Source organism: Pinus tabuliformis, chromosome 6 (genome assembly GCF_031772625.1).
Source record: "Pinus tabuliformis cultivar Carrire ecotype Pingquan chromosome 6, CPIR1, whole genome shotgun sequence".
Taxonomy (NCBI): domain Eukaryota; kingdom Viridiplantae; phylum Streptophyta; class Pinopsida; order Pinales; family Pinaceae; genus Pinus; species Pinus tabuliformis.
This window is the reverse complement of record NC_142292.1, coordinates 1858123805-1858141372: the sequence shown is the minus strand read 5'-3', so window position 1 is coordinate 1858141372 and position 17568 is coordinate 1858123805. Positions and strand designations below refer to the sequence as shown.

Here is a 17568-nt window from a genome sequence, read left to right as displayed (position 1 = left end):
CCTTGCTGCTTGCTCCCAGCTCCTTGCTCTTTCACTGGCTCAACTACAAAAAGATCCTGCAAAAAGGCAAGAGAGGGAAACTACAAGAAGCATACATTCATAATTGATTCAAGGATTAGAATAAATCAAATACACAAGTATAACAATACACCATTGAGACACATGCATATAGAAGAACCTCAAATGCTTTATTAATGGAAGAAGTAAAGTTCAAGGAGTGTTACGACCATAAGAGGCCCAATCCAGCAACACCTCCCAGCAGAAAGAAATCTCCTCTTCACCTCCTTCAAAGCAATCACCCAATAGCTCTAAACTCAAACCAACAGCACTTCCTTACATTCACAAAATTCCAGCCTCCATAGACCTCATGAGAGAGCTCTATATATAGGAGTTTTGGAGAAAGGATGAGTCAGCTTGAGGCTGGCTTCAAGCTGACTAGTGTCCTCTCTCACTTCAGTTATACTTCAGTTCTTGAGTCCACTTGGAGATCCTTGCTTCCACTTGGAGTTTAAGAACCTCTTACTCATCACTAGGCGAATTCCCTGATCCAAGTGTCATTTTGGAAGCTTCCTGGGCATTGACACCTTGAGGAATGACTGTGCCACTTGTCCAATCTCGCTCAGCGCAGGTAGCCTTTGTTGGATTTGACATTCAACGCAGGTACAGAGAGGGGCAGTTGACATTCAGCGCAGATGCTCAGTGGAGCAGTTGACATGATCCAGAAATTGCTTGTTTTTGAGTGTTTTCAGGTGGAGAACTGATATTCAGTGCTGTGGTTTGCTGACCTTGTTCCTCTAGGGGTAGGAACAACATGTTTAGGGACTTTGGATCCCTTAGATTATGGACATTTCATGCTTCATGCTGTAAGGCACAAAAATGTCTATAACACCTATGTGAAGGATGCATCTTGGGCAAGCAACATACAAAGACATTTCCAGCAGGAAAGTCAGTAAGGGAAAAGGCACCTTTGGAGGTTGTCCAAGATTGATGTGGACCAACGCAGACACCATTAATTGGTGGTAGCCACTATGTATTGACATTCATAGATGACTACACAAGGAAGACATGGGTCTATCTCCTAAAACAGAAAAGTGAAGTGTTTGAGCACTTTCGTCAATACAAGGCTCTTGTTGAGAAGCAAAGTGGACACTACATCAAAGTTCTCAGGACTGACAAAGGTGGCGAATACATCTCAAATGATTTCCTTCGATTTTGCAGGGAGCATGGAATTCACAAGCAATTTACAACAAGATATACACCTCAGCAAAATGGTGTAGTGGAAAGGAAGAATAGGACCATTATGGAAATGGCAAGGAGTATGTTGAAGGCAAAGCATTTGCCAAATGATTATTGGGCTGACGCTGTCGCACGTGCAACATATATCTTGAATAGATGTTCAACCAAAAGTGTCCGGAACATAGTTCCTGAAGAGGCACAGAGTGGAAGAAAGCATAGTGTCACACACATGAGAGTTTTTGGTTGTGTGGCATATGCACATGTCCCGGATGAGTTGGGGAAGAAGTTGGACAACAAGGGGGAGAAATTCATGTTTGTTGGATACAGTGATAAATCCAAAGCATACAAGCTCTACAATCCATCAACCAAGAAGGTCATAATCAGCATAGATGTGCAGTTCATAAAAGCGGAAGCATGGGATGGAAGTTTAGAGAAGAGAGTCAATGTGAAAGCATGTATACCACATGAGGACAAAGAGGAATTGACAACAGCAAGTAATTCCTCAACAGTGACTCCCTCTACTCCTATTCAAGCGCAACAAAGCAGGGAGCAAACAACACCATTAACAAATAATAGAATAGTGTCACGTAGTCAAGCAAGTGATTCTCCAAGCACGCTGCAAATCACAACACCAAGTGACATGTCAAGCCCATCTTCAGCAAGCACAAGAAGACCAAATTTCAGAAATTTAAATGAAATTTATGAGTAAGATGAAGTCGATAGTAACGCTGGTCTAAATTCATTATTTGCTTTTTTTTGTCATGTAGATAACCCAATCCCTTTTGAAGATACAATCAAAGAAGAAAAATGGGTTGCGGCAATGGAGGAAGAAATAGAAGCAATAGAAAAGAATGACACATGGGAGTTAGTGAACCTTCCACAACGAAAACAAATCATTGGGGTGAAGTGGGTCTATAAGACCAAGAGTAATGTCGACGTAAGAATGAAAGGCATAAAGCAAGGCTAGTTGTTAAAGGATACAAGCAGCGACATGGAAGAGATTATTCAAAGATGTTCGCGCCAGTCGCGAGGATGGAGATAGTGTGTACAGTTGTGGCGATTGCTGCACAACATAAATGGAAAGTGTATCAAATGGACGTAAAATCAACGTTCTTGAATGGAGTGCTGAAAGAGGAAGTATATGTTGCGTGATCACCTGGTTATGAGGTAGAAGGCCAATAAGACAAAGTGTATCGATTAAGGAAAGATCTTTATGGGTTAAAGCAAGCACCCCGTGCATGATACAACAAGATAGATGCCTACTTGTTGGACAATGGTTTCGACAAATGTGACGGTGAGCCTACTCTCTACATGAAAGATAATGATGGTAAGATTCTTATTGTCATCTTATATGTAGATGATTTGATTTTTATGGGCAGTGATGATTTCTTCATCACTGATTTCAAGAAAGTCATGAAGAATGAATTTGAAATCACTGACTTGGGATTGTTAAGATATTTTTTGGGCATAGAAGTAAAGCAAACAGAAAATGACATTTTTATCTCTCAAGAAAAGTATGTGGAAGACATTTTGGAGAGGTTTAAAATGTAGAACAACAAGCCCGCACCAACTCCAACTGTCATGGGGTGGAAGTTCAGCAAAGAAGATTGCAGCAACAATGTCAATCCGACATTATAGAAAAGTATGATAGGTGGCTTGATGTATTTGACCGTCACTAGGCCGGATATAATGTATGCAGTGAGTTTGGTGTCAAGGTTCATGGAGACACCCAAGGAAACACATTGGCAAGCAACAAAAATGATTCTAAGGTATGTCAATGGGACTAAACAATATAGCATTTTGTACACCGAAACAGATTATTTCAGGTTGTTTGGTTACACTGACAGTGATTGGACAGGAAGTATCGATGACAGAAAGAGCACGTCAGGATATGTTTTTCATTTGGGTTTCAAATCCATTTCATGGGCCTCCAAGAAGCAACTAATAGTTTCATTGTCAACAGAAGAAGTTGAATATGTCGCCACAACAACAGTAGCATGTCAGACAGTTTGGATGAGCAGGATGTTGAGTGATCTTCTCCATGACCAAGAGGGAGTGGCAACTATTTTCTACGACAACACATCAACAATTGCATTATCAAATAATATTTTTTCTTGCAAGAGGACTAAGCATCTTGATGCTAAATATCACTTTATCAGAGAGTTGATTAACAATGATGAAATTGTGTTGCAGCACCGCAAGTCACAGGAACAGTGTGTTGATATTTTCACAAAGCCATAGGCATATGAAAGTTTTGTTCATCTCAGCGTTTGTTTGGGAATTGTCAATGGCGTCAGTTGTGATTAGGAGGGACTGTTAGAAATAATAACCCCAACAACCGCCTTAAACACACTGACAAACACCATGCTTGCCCAGTGAACTACTGCACGGTTGTGATTTTGTTTGCATGCAAAAACACTGAAGTCTAAACAAAAGTACAATGCGGACCATTCCGCAATACATCACAGAAGTTATGGAATTTAATGAAGTTTAGTAAACAAGTATGGGCAAGCCTTCACTCCGCGATTGTTGCCCACACTCCACAACACCTGCAAGTTCAGAAAACCAATTACTATGTAAAATTTCCCATGCTACGTATTAAATATTTTCTATGTCATGTATTAATTTCAAATTTGTATGTTGAGATAAATATGGATGTAAAATTCATTTGTAAATGTTGGGCAAGTTAGAGAGTGAGAGTCTATGAGGAGAAAATCGTGGAGGAAATATTGGTGGGCGCGTGAAACATTTACTCCGCAACTCTAAATCGTAGTAAGTTTGTTGTGTTTTTCACTTGGAGTCGCAGCCTCCATTTATCACGTGAATGTATTTTTTTATGTTTTGACATATAATATAAAGTGTGGCTTCTTGCGTTATGGTATTAATCTTTCACAAGTATATTTACCGCAACCTCTTTTGTTTTACTCTATTTTACCATGAATGAGTTTTGTATTTTATTAAGCCCTATGTAATTGTAATTACGCCGTAAGGCGTTCCCCTCTGAAATCAACTCCCCCAACTGCCTTTCTGTCATAATCCTGACGGTTAGATCATTTGTTAGACGATTGGAGGATTGTTAATCGTTCGATCAAGGGAAGGTAGTTGAATGGTTGCAACTGTTCATGCTGCTAGATTGGAGCCTGAAAGATTTGCCTGGGGTACCCTTTTCGTCTTCTCCGCACAATAGATACGATCATGCACTTTATGTATACTGTGTTGCAACTTGCTAACCATTATTTTAAGGTTTTTGGTAAGCATGCCAGGATACCTTGCGCCTGGAATGTGCTTGCTTGTATTTCTTGTGCTGGAGTTCACTTAATTTATGCACGTCAGATCACTTTGCGCTCAGCATATCAGATTTCATAATATCTTACAGCATTCACATTCTGCAACCGTTTTGGGACCATTCAGTCTATGAATAGGATCTGCAACGTCATTGTAAATGTTGTTATGGAGTCTAGTCATGCATCCTTGGTATCTAGACGGTTTTGGGAGTCTACTAATGGATGCCCTAAGTGCTTACTGTGTAGATTCTGGATTGTGATACTTCTGTTCTGCAGCCATGATGGTGAATTTCTGACTATGATTTGGATGAATACAATGGATAGCCGAGAAGCTTCTGTGATATTGTTGTCAATGGATCGTACGGATGTGGAAGGTTTTGTGCTTTGACGATGTTATCCCCAATCTGTTATGATTAATATGTTAAATGTATGGTTCTTTCTCTGTTTTATATGCGCACTGTAATATTTTGTCTCGCACCTACTTTTCTGTAACTCTTGGATTGATACTTTGGGTGAGACTGCTCTTTCTCTGAAAGGATTGGAAATGTCAGTATCCTTTAGTGTACAAGGTTACAATTCCGTCGGATAACCATGAGGACCTCTGGTTTCATATTTAGCCCCAACCGGTACCCCAAAATGCAAATGATAGCACAAAGATGGGCTGGTAAAATTAAACAAACATAAACTGAGTAGGGTCTAAATGTCAGAAAGAAATTATAATTAAAGTGGATGTAGTGTATATGTGATGTGGCAATGTCATGGCCTAGATTGTCAATCATAGCAACTCTCTGATTAGGACGCGGTTTAATATGGGGATATGTGTTCCATCTGCAGCTTTAATTAATTTCCAACCCTTATTGCGATGTGAACGATTGGTATTTGTCATTTGGTATGCATAACAAGCTTTAACTTCTTTTGATAATAAAAAATGCAGGCTGCATACTGGCATTTGCCTCTCAATTGGACTATTTAATGGTTATTTTCCACAAGTAAATAAACAGTCTTCATTTCAGATGGCATTTTCTCTTTGAAACTGTGCCTCTGGACAACAGCCTGCTAACTTAATTGAACATTCATAAAGCTCTGCCAAATCTTAGTAGTTCACAGCCTATTTTAAATTCTATCAAACTTATTCGAACTAACACAGTATTTACTTAAGCGGGGTCATTTCACATTGCTTAGTACAATAGAATGATCTTTCTTGAAATAGAATAAGTACTTCAAAAAAGTACCTATGAATTTTACTCATAGTTATTTGACTTTAACCTTAATAGAATCCTCTGCGGAATCCCTATATGTCTTCTGGTACAATGTGTCCCTTGTTTTACCCAAAAAAAAAGAAGCAAAAAGGGCATCCTGGCCTTGCACAGCCGGACATTAGAAACTAAGGAATTGACAACAACCATAAAAGGAGGATTGGAAAGGAGGAGACTCTTCCTGTAGCCTGAAATCTTAAATAATCCCCAAAGTTTTCTTAGCTTTTCATAGAATTAACAAACACTCATATCCTTTATACAATGTAATATAATTGGCACCTGAAAATAAAAAAACCTCAAGAGAAGATTTGCACAATCTTTCATTTGTAGAAGAGGCCAGCAAATTTTCAATTTTTTAGAATTTGGCCATAATTTTAAGGTTGAACAGCGTAACCTTAAACCCTAACCCCAGAAATAAATATCCCACTAAACCCCAAGTAATACATATAAGATCAGATTGCAAGCCAAAGAACTCAGTTTTTGAAATTTTTCACACTGCTGGAATGTTTGAGAAAGAGAAGCCCTTGTAGCCCTTGTATGGGTACCATGCAATTCTTGAATAATAGAACCCTGGCACAAACAGGACTGTTCCCAACAATGGAAACAACATACCTGAACAACAATAAATAGAAATCCCACAAAAATAAAATCAGATATAACTCTCAATCTTCAGCAGTAAGGCAACACTGATATAAGAGGCCAAAAAATCCAAAAACAGATTTGAGAAATAGAAGAAAAATGAAATGCTTTATTTCCAGATAAAAATCATAGACAAACCATGGGTTCTGTCACCGCCGATTTGCTGAGAGAACATGAAGAGGCCAATGGCAATGACGATGGTGCTGAGGATTAACAGTGCAACTGCCAATGATATTTCCTTTCTCGGGGGCTTGCTGGGTACAATAAACGTACTGCTGAAATCATTGTCGTTTACATAAGCCATGGACATGGATGGAACAAATCAAACCTCTTCTATTCGGCCTTATTATGGCAAAAACGCTTCTCCAAATTGCTCTCTGTCAGATCTGTTCGTCCCAGAGATATTCAATATCTATATATAGCCACTATGATTGAACTTAGCTCCAAAAGCCGCTTTCTCTGCAAACATCTGCCTGTGACAAGGAGAGTAACGTGCATTAAAGCTTCTCCCAAATGCCTTGTCGGAAGCCTTACCTTGGAAGTTGATCGTTCATGCTTCAAACCTCATTAACTTAAAGCTACCGATGAAAATATCAGCATAATTTTGGCTGGGTAATAATGTTGTTTAATTACACCGTAAGGCGTTTCCCTTTGAAATGAACTCCCATCATATGTTGCAGGTCAAATTGACAGATCATTGAGTTGGAAGGTTTGTAATAGTCCTGGTAGAGAGATATTTCAAATAATTCTTCAATATTGTGTTTGAATAGAATGAAAATGGATAGAGAAGCACCTGGAGAAATCTTGGGGTTGAGTTGCTGCCTTTGCTTGTGACCTTCTGAATCTCAGAAAAATTATTTGTGATGAGTCATATTATGATTTACATCTTCAAGAAATACTTCGTATCCTTTTTCAAGAAATACTCTGTATCCTTTTTCCAACTTTTAAGCTGAAAATATGCATATTGTCACACCAATGCATTTGATTACCCATTTAACACCAAAACAGAAGGCACGGGTCTAAAAATTGTTTAGTTTGAGTTTGTGAGCAGGATGTGAAATGGTTCAATTTGTTTCTGCATGGTTGTTTTTTATTTTTTTTTACAAAGATAGCCCTTCAATTGCTTGCATATTATGAGTTTCTTATGGATTCCACAATCTCCCCTGTTTAGCTACTGTACCTTCAGCTAATACATAGTCATTTGAAAAAGATGTACCTTCAGCTCCCGTATCTATTTTTTCACCATCTTTATGACTGCAATCAGATTAGATAAACATTGAATAACTATAATTTTCAATTTTAGTCACCCTGTCTTGGGCCAAACTTTTGAATAGGGGAATTGACATTATTACAAAGATTTTGGTGGATGTTGTATGTATTAAGTTTCGTCCCCGTATATTGGTTGATGTACAAAGGTGGATCTGAGTACCACTGTGTTGGGATTCAAGATATCAATGCCTATTATGATTGCTCCAACTGCCATGCAAAAGATGGCTCATCCCGAAGGTATGCATTAGATTATTGTATTACAGTTAACATCCTAGTTTGATGCATATATTTTCTAAAAGTGAATCCATCATCTTTTATAGGAGAGTATGCTACTGCAAGAGCTGCTGGAACTATAATGGTTTGGGCATCGGTCTTCTCTTTGTGGGATCGATCTTCTGAATGTTTTAATTTCCTTCTAGCTATTAAGGATTTAAGAAATTATAATGATTTTGGATTTTGAAATAGTTTGTTGTGTTGATAAAAATTGAGGCTTGGACATATTTTTTGTAGACGCTTTCTTCATGGGCTACATCAAGTGTTGAAGAGGTTGCTTCAACTGGACCAGGCATTCGCTTTTTTCAACTTTATGTAAGTTTATCATTTCCACCCATATGATTGTCTTCCCATGTTTTCTGAGATGTAATTGAGTTCATATCCATCCAATTGTATTATAGGCTCCTAAACCAATGGTAAGATCAGTTATATTGCGTTGGGTTTACTAAATGTGGATGTATGAGTGGTGTTAAAATTTAGATGTCATTGCTGGCAGGTTTACAAGAATAGGAATGTTGTTGCACAACTTGTTAGAAGAGCAGAGAGGGTTGGTTTTAAGGCAATTGCACTGACTGTGGACACACCTCGACTTGGGTGGAGGGAGTCTGACATTAGAAATAGGTAGTGAAAATTCATTCTATTTTAGATTTGCTGACAGGACTAGGTAGACACGTGGGATAAATCTTATATTCAGAGTATACTCCTCTTTAACGTTATGAGTTTGTACCCATGTTTTAACACTTTCTCAGCTCTCAATAAAAATCAGAACATTGTGGAATTCTTTTAGGATCAAAAGCAACACTAGGGTTAGAAAAAGCATTTAGCACCTATAATGTATCAAACTTAAAATAAGTCAGAAGTCTCCATTTTATCTGGGATTCCTCTTTGTTCATCCCTTGTCTGACACTGAGGTATCTAATGTTTTGAAAAGTCTCATTGTGATATCCACTAACAGAAGGCACAGGTCTAAAAATTGTTTAGTTTGAGTTTGTGAGCAGGATGTGAAATGGTTCAATTTGTTTCTGCATGGTTGTTTTTTTTTTCCAAAGATAGCCCTTCAATTGCTTGCATATTATGAGTTTCTTATGGATTCCACAATCTCCCCTGTTTAGCTACTGTACCTTCAGATAATACATAGTCATTTGAAAAAGATGTACCTTTAGCTCTAGTATCTATTTTTTCACCAACTTTATGACTGCAATTAGATTAGATAAACATTGAATAGCTATAATTTTCAATTTTAGTCACCCTGTCTTGGGCCAAACTTTTGAACATTATGGCACCTCTTTCATTACAAGCATCAGGGGAATTGACATTATTACAAAGATTTTGGTAGATGTTATATGTATCAGGTTTCGTCCCTGTATATTGGTTGATGTAACAAAGGTGGATCTGAGTACCACTGTGTTGGGATTCAAGATATCAATGCCTATTATGATTGCTCAAACTGCCATGCAAAAGATGGCTCATCCCGAAGGTATGCATTAGATTATTGTATTACAGTTAACATCCTATTTTGATGCATATATTTTCTGAAAGTGAATCCATCATCTTTTAGAGGAGACTATGCTACTGCAAGAGCTACTTCAACTATAATGGTTTGGGCATCGGTCTTCTCTTTGTTGGATTGATCTTTTGAATGTTTTAATTTCCTTCTAACTATTAAGGATTTAAGAAATTATAATGATTTGGATGTTGAAATAGTTTTTTGCGTTGATAAAAATTGAGGCTTGGACATATTTGTTGTAGACGCTTTCTTCATGGGCTACATCAAGTGTTGAAGAGGTTGCTTCAACTGGACCAGGCATTTGCCTTTTTCAACTTTATGTAAGTTTATCATTTCCACCCATATGATTGTCTTCCCATGTTTTCTGAGATGTAATTGAGTTCTTATCCATCCAATTATATTATAGGCTCCTAAACCAATGGTAAGATCAGTTATTTTAGATTTGTTGACAGGACTAGGTAGACACGTGGGATAAATCTTATATTCAGAGTATACTCCTCTTTAATGTTATGAGTTTGTACCCATGTTTTAACACTTTCTCAGCTCTCAATAAAAATCAGAACATTGTGGACTTCTTTTAGGATCAGAAGCGATGCTAGGGTTAGAAAAAGCATTTAGCACCTACAATGTATCAAACTTAAAATAAGTCAGAAGTCTCCATTTTATCTAGGATTCCTCTTTGTTCATCCCTTGTTTAACACTGAGGTATCTAATGTTCTGAAAAGTCTCATTGTGATATCCACTCATACATGCTAGACAGTAAGGCACACCTCTGTGTTGAGATTCAGTTCTGGATCCATAATTGTTTTTTACTTCTATTGATTTTTCTTTGTCAAAAACGTAGATTCGCATTGCCTCCACATCTTACTTAAAGAATTTCGAAGGTTTGGATCTTGGGAAGATGGAGAAGGTATGTTTTCCATTTTATGGGTTCTTTAAATAGAAGGATGCTGTTTTTAGTTCTTCCTATATTCAAGGTCCAGACTTCTTCCTTAAGTTGGTTTTTTCTTGCAGATAGCGAATTCTGGACTGACATCATATGTTGCAGGTCAAATTGACAGATCATTGAGTTGGAAGGTTTGTAATAGTCTTGGTAGAGAGATATTTCAAATAATTCTTCAGTATTATGTTTGAATAGAATGAAAATGGATAGAGAAGCACCTGGAGAAATCTTGGGGTTGAGTTGCTGCCTTTGCTTGTAACCTTCTGAATCTCAGAAAAATTATTTGTGATGAGTCATATTATGATTTACATCTTCAAGAAATATTTCGTATCCTTTTTCAAGAAATACTCTGTATCCTTTTTCCAACTTTTAAGCTGAAAATATGCATATTGTCACACCAATGCATTTTATTACCCATTTAACACCAAAACAGAAGGCATGGGTCTAAAAATTGTTTAGTTTGGGTTTGTGAGCAAGATGTGAAATGGTTCAATTTGTTTCTACATGGTTGTTTTTTTATTATTTTTACAAAGATAGCCCTTCAATTGCTTGCATATTATGAGTTTCTTATGGATTCCACAATCTCCCCTGTTTAGCTACTGTACCTTCAGCAAATACATATTCATTTGAAAAAGATGTACCTTCAGCTCCCATATCTATTTTTTCACCATCTTTATGACTACAATCACATTAGATAGACATTGAATAACTATAATTTTCAATTTTAGTCACCCTGTCTTGGGCCAAACTTTTGAACATTATGGCACCTCTTTCATTACAAGCATCAGGGGAATTGACATTATTACAAAGATTTTGGTTGATGTTGTATGTATCAGGTTCTGTCCCCGTATATTGGTTGATGTAACGAAGGTGGATCTGAGTACCATTGTGTTGGGATTCAAGATATCAATGCCTATTATGATTGCTTAAACTGCCATGCAAAAGATGGCTCATCCCGAAGGTGTGCATTAGATTATTGTATTATAATTAACATCCTATTTTGATGCATATATTTTCTGAAAGTGAATCCATCATCTTTTATAGGAGAGTATGCTACTGCAAGAGCTGCTGGACATATTTTGGATTTTGAAATAGTTTGTTGTGTTGATAAAAATTGAGGCTTGGACATATTTGTTGTAGATGCTTTCTTCATGGGCTACATCAAGTGTTGAAGAGGTCGCTTCAAGTGGACCAGGCATTTTCTTTTTTCAACTTTATGTAAGTTTATCATTTCCACCCATATGATTGTCTTCCCATGTTTTCTGAGATGTAATTGAGTTCATATCCATCCAATTGTATTATAGGCTCCTAAACCAATGGTCAGATCAGTTATATTGCGTTGGGTTTACTAAATGTGGATGCATGAGTGGTGTTAAAATTTATATGTCATTGCTGGCAGGTTTACAAGAATAGGAATGTTGTTGCACAACTTGTTAGAAGAGCGGAGAGGGATGGTTTTAAGGCAATTGCACTGACTGTGGACACACCTCAACTTGGGCGGAGGGAGCCTGACATTAGAAATAGGTAGTGAAAATTCATTCTATTTTAGATTTGCTGACAGGACTAGGTAGATACGTGGGATAAATCTTATATTCAGAGTATACTCCTCTTTAATGTTATGAGTTTGTACCCATGTTTTAACACTTTCTCAGCTCTCAATAAAAATCAGAACATTGTGGAATTCTTTTAGGATCAGAAGCGACGCTAGGGTTAGAAAAAGCATTTAACACCTATAATGTATCAAACTTAAAATAAGTCAGAAGTCTCCATTTTATCTGGGATTCCTCTTTGTTCATCCCTTGTCTGACACTGAGGTATCTAATGTTCTGAAAAGTCTCATTGTGATATCCACTAACAGAAGGCACGGGTCTAAAAATTGTTTAGTTTGAGTTTGTGAGCAAGATGTGAAATGGTTCAATTTGTTTCTGCATGGTTGTTTTTTATTTTTTTTACAAAGATATCCCTTCAATTGCTTGCATATTATGAGTTTCTTATGGATTCCACAATCTCCCCTGTTTAGCTACTGTACCTTCAGCTAATACATAGTCATTTGAAAAAGATGTACCTTCAGCTCCCGTATCTATTTTTTCACCATCTTTATGACCGCAATCAGATTAGATAAACATTGAATAACTATAATTTTCAATTTTAGTCACCCTGTCTTGGGCCAAACTTTTGAACATTATGGCACCTCTTTCATTACAAGCATCAAGGGAATTGACATTATTACAAAGATTTTGGTTGATGTTCTATGTATCAGGTTCCTTCCCTATATATTGGTTGATGTAACAAAGGTGGATCTGAGTACCACTATGTTGGGATTCAAGATATCAATGCCTATTATGATTGCTCCAACTGCCATGCAAAAGATGGCTCAGTTAACATCCTATTTTGATGCATATATTTTCTGAAAGTGAATCCATCATCTTTTACAGGAGAGTATGGTACTGCAAGAGCTGCTGGAACTATAATGGTTTGGGCATCGGTCTTCTCTTTGTGGGATCGATCTTCCGAATGTTTTAATTTCCTTCTAGCTATTAAGGATGTAAGAAATTATAATGATTTTGGATGTTGAAATAGTTTGTTGTGTTGATAAAAATTGAGGCTTGGACATATTTGTTGTAGATGCTTTCTTCGTGGGCTACATCAAGTGTTGAAGAAGTTGCTTCAACTGGACCAGGCATTCGCTTTTTTCAACTTTATGTAAGTTTATCATTTCCACCCATATGATTGTCTTCCCATGTTTTCTGAGATGTAATTGAGTTCATATCCATCCAATTGTATTATAGGCTCCTAAATGAATGGTAAGATCAGTTATATTGCGTTGGGTTTACTAAATGTGGATGTATGAGTGGTGTTAAAATTTAGATGTCATTGCTGGCAGGTTTACAAGAATAGGAATGTTGTTGCACAACTTGTTAGAAGAGCGGAGAGGGCTAGTTTTAAGGCAATTGCACTGACTATGGACACACCTCGACTTGGGTGGAGGGAGTCTGACATTAGAAATAGGTAGTGAAAATTCATTCTATTTTAGATTTGCTGACAGGACTAGGTAGACACGTGGGATAAATCTTATATTCAGAGTATACTCCTCTTTAACGTTATGAGTTTGTACCCATGTTTTAACACTTTCTCAGCTCTCAATAAAAATCAGAACATTGTGGAATTCTTTTAGGATCAGAAGCGACGCTAGGGTTAGAAAAAGAATTTAGCACCTATAATATATCAAACTTAAAATAAGTCAGAAGTCTCCATTTTTTCTGGGATTCCTCTTTGTTCATCCCTTTTCTAGCACTAAGGTATCTAATGTTTTGAAAAGTCTCATTGTGATATCCACTCATACATGCTAGATAGTAAGGCACACCTCTGTGTTGAGATTCAATTCTGGATCCATAATTGTTTTTGACTTCTATTGATTTTTCTTTGTCAAAAATGTAGATTCGCATTGCCTCCATATCTTACCTTAAAGAATTTCAAAGGTTTGGATCTTGGGAAAATGGAGAAGGTATGTATTCCATTTTATGAGTTCTTTAAATAGAAGGATGTTGTTTTTAGTTCTTCCTATATTCAAGGTCCAAACTTCTTCCTTAAGTTGGTTTTTTCTTGCAGACAACGGATTCTGGACTGGCATCATATGTTGCAGGTCAAATTGAAAGATCATTAAGTTCGAAGGTTTGTAATAGTACTGGTAGAGAGATATTTCAAATAATTCTTCAGTGTTGTGTTTGAATAGAATGAAAATGGATAGAGAAGCACCTGGAGAAATCTTGGGGTTGAGTTCCTGCCTTTGCTTGTAACCTTCTGAATCTCAGAAAAATTATTTGTGATGAGTCATATTATGATTTACATCTTCAAGAAATACTTCGTATCCTTTTTCAAGAAATACTTTGTATCCTTTTTCCAACTTTTAAGCTGAAAATATGCATATTGTCACACCAATGCATTTGATTACCCATTTAACACCAAAACAGAAGGCACGGGTCTAAAAATTCTTTAGTTTGAGTTTGTGAGCAGGATGTGAAATGGTTGCAGACAATTACCAGTTTGCCAATACTTGTGAAGGGGGTTTTGAGAGTTACAGTATGTCATGTATGCAGACACACCTCCCATGGTCATAGGGGCACTCCAATTCAAAATTTCTTCTGCTCTCCAATCAGATTTCCTATATGGTTTTTCAATTGTACTCTCCCATAGTAGAACATATTTTGTATGCAAAACATAGGCGAAATTATATTGCATCACTGAAATCAGCAAGCAAACCTAATCAACATCCCACATACATGATATGCAAAGATTCCATAGTAGAGCCAATCATGTGTACATAATTTAGATGTGAAATCAAATACTAGGATTAAAAGAGATAACTACAATACCTAATCAACATCCACATACATGATATGTGAAGATTCCATAATAGATCCAATCATGTGTATAGAATTTAGATGTGAAATCAAATACTAGGATTAAAAGAAATAACTGCAATTAAATATGCAAACAATGATATTTGCTACTCAAATTTAATCTCAATAAACCAGAGTCATAGTCTAATGGCAACTAATGAATCTAGGAATGCATTTATATACGAAATTTAGCATGTATACATAGTGATCTTAAATCCATGAGGTGTAGACCATTGGTTTATATGAGATCTAGTCTCCATTAGATCTCAAGTTCAAACCTCATGGGGAGGGGTTGAAGATGGGAGCTACCTACGATGGAAATAAATTATCTTGAGAGACATCCATGGTTGACCAAGTCTCACACAATATCAAAGCCACTCCTAACCCAATTGGAAGGGAGGAAGAAAAAACTCTTAGCTGACATTGAGGCAACTTGGGAAGGTGATATATGGTGTATTATTGTTGCAATGGCAGGGGATGGATTTTAATTGCTGGTTGGACCAAAAGAAATTGATGCAAATCAATATTAACTACTTATTGATAATTTTTCCCACTGAATTCCCTGAGGTCGAGTATAATGCTTTCCTTGCTTATCAAAGAGTATTGATTCCTTTTCAATTTCAACATTCTGGATAACCAAATCCAGTTCTCTGTAATCATTGCAAAAGGGAGTCCATTATCATGTAGGGTTTGAATTGTTATTCTCCTCTTGTTGCATGCTAATCTTGATCATCTTGTTCAGCTTCTAAGGTTCTTAGTGGCCTATCCTTTTCAGATCCTTTGACTAACACTATATCTCTCCAATCTTGCAGGAAGGTCATCAAACTCTCCCTTTTATCTGCCATGGTTGGCCAGGATTAAAATTGCAAAGGGAGTAGCCAGAGGCCTGTCTTATTTACATGAAAGGAAGTTTGTTCATGCAAATATTAAGCCAAGCAACATCCTTCTAGGCTTTGACATGGAGCCATACATAGTAGATTTTGGGCTAGAAAAGCTACTGGACACTGCCAATGTCAAGTATAGTAGCTCTGCTATCCACCTACGGAACCTTGAAGGTATATTTTGAAGGAGCAAACACTCCACTGGCTCTTGCGATAGCCTGCAAACAACACCTGATTTGCTGAGCAGTCCAGGCACATCCAAGAACTTTGTATCTCCTTACCAGGCCCTAGAGGCATTGAAAACTCTCAAACCCAACCAAAAGTGGGATGTTTATTCCTTTGGGGTTATTTTTCTGGAGATTCTTACTGGGAAGCCACCTTCAGATAAGGATTTTGCAGCATGGGGTCAAAACTTTGTTGATGACAAGCATCGCCTTTTGCGCATCATAGATCCTACTCTTCAACCAGAGGTTGAAGGAAGGGAAGAAATCTCAGTGTCTGTGGGGATTGCATTGAATTGTGCTTCTGCTTCCCCTCAAAAGAGACCATCAATGAAGGAGGTATTGCATTTTCTAGAAAAAATTCCATCATCCACAACCGATTAACCAATTCTTTCTTCCTATGTATCATCCTTGCTTTGACATAAGTTGGACAGAGATGAGGACTTACACCCACATTCCGTATTCAACAACTCTACTTAGACATTGACATAACTGACATAGACACCTCTATGATTGGGACTCAGACAAACTCTGCTATCAACTCAACTGCTTATGAAATCTCCAGAGTCTTCTTAAAAATTTCAATATTTCTACAGTTGAGGATTGTAGCAAAACTCAGGGATCAAACTTAACTCCATGCTTATGAGGCATCCGCGTTCTCACAGTTTACTTGCAGCTCATTCTCAGTTTTAATGGGAAGGTGATATATGGTGTATTATTGTTGCAGTGGCAGGGGATGGATTTTAATTGCTGGTTGGACCAAAAGAAATTGATGCAAATCAATATTGAAAATTAGATTTATTGGTTCAGCTATAGTTTGCATATACAAAGAAGAAACTGCTCCTTTTTCAGGTTAGAATATTTATATATACATGTTCATCTCAGCAACAAATGATAATTTATCAAAACCATGAGAATGCTACACAACTTCCTTCATAAGCCTTCTTAGGAAGACCATGAAATAAGACAAGTGACCCTGTGCTTGTATTTGTATCTTATTCTACATAACATCTTCTTACTTAGCTGGAGAACAATTGGCTGCAGTATTTATATCAGTTTCTATGGAATGTTTCTGCTGTTATATATTGAACAGGTCCATTATACCATATTACTGGATTCTGCAGAGTCTATCCCTGTTTTCTCTTCTTTAGAATATATATCAACCCTTTTGTTTTGTTTCAAGGATATGTTGCAGTTTATTTCATTTCTCTTTTATCTTTAAGATGGATATTTATCTTTTTTATCACCACGTTCTCTGTGGTTCATTTAAATTGGATATTTGTCATTTTGTTCACTGGGTTCTCTGTATTTTGTTATAACTAGTTATTGATAATTTTTCCCACTGAGTTCCCTGAGGTCGAGTATAATGCTTTCCTTGCTTATCAAAGAGTATTGCTTATCAAAGAGTATTGATTCCTTTTCAATTTCAACATTCTGGATAACCAAATCCAATTCTCTGTAATCATTGCAAAAGGGAGTCCATTATCATGTAGGGTTTGAATTGTTATTCTCCTCTTGTTGCATGCTAATCTTGATCATCTTGTTCAGCTTCTAAGGTTCTTAGTGGCCTATCCTTTTCATATCCTTTGACTAACACTATATCTCTCTAATCTTACAGGATGGTCATCAAACTCTCCCTTTTATCTGCCATGGTTGGCC

At 37.1% G+C, this 17568-nt stretch overlaps 1 protein-coding gene and 1 pseudogene across 1 annotated transcript; one reads left to right on the top strand and one right to left on the bottom strand.

The window, feature by feature from the left end:
* Positions 1-6266: 6266 nt before the first annotated feature.
* Positions 6267-6719, bottom strand: LOC149266493 (uncharacterized; annotated as a pseudogene).
* Positions 6720-8963: 2244 nt separating this feature from the next.
* LOC149266492 (glycolate oxidase-like) lies at positions 8964-17322 on the top strand. Its single transcript, XM_089408442.1, has 9 exons — positions 8964-8986; positions 9310-9434; positions 12843-12880; positions 13033-13110; positions 13292-13416; positions 13846-13912; positions 14017-14079; positions 14422-14487; positions 17233-17322. The coding sequence occupies exons 1-9, from the start codon at positions 8964-8966 to the stop codon at positions 17320-17322; spliced, it is 675 nt and encodes a 224-aa protein (XP_089264568.1).
* The last annotated feature ends 246 nt before the right edge of the window (positions 17323-17568 follow it).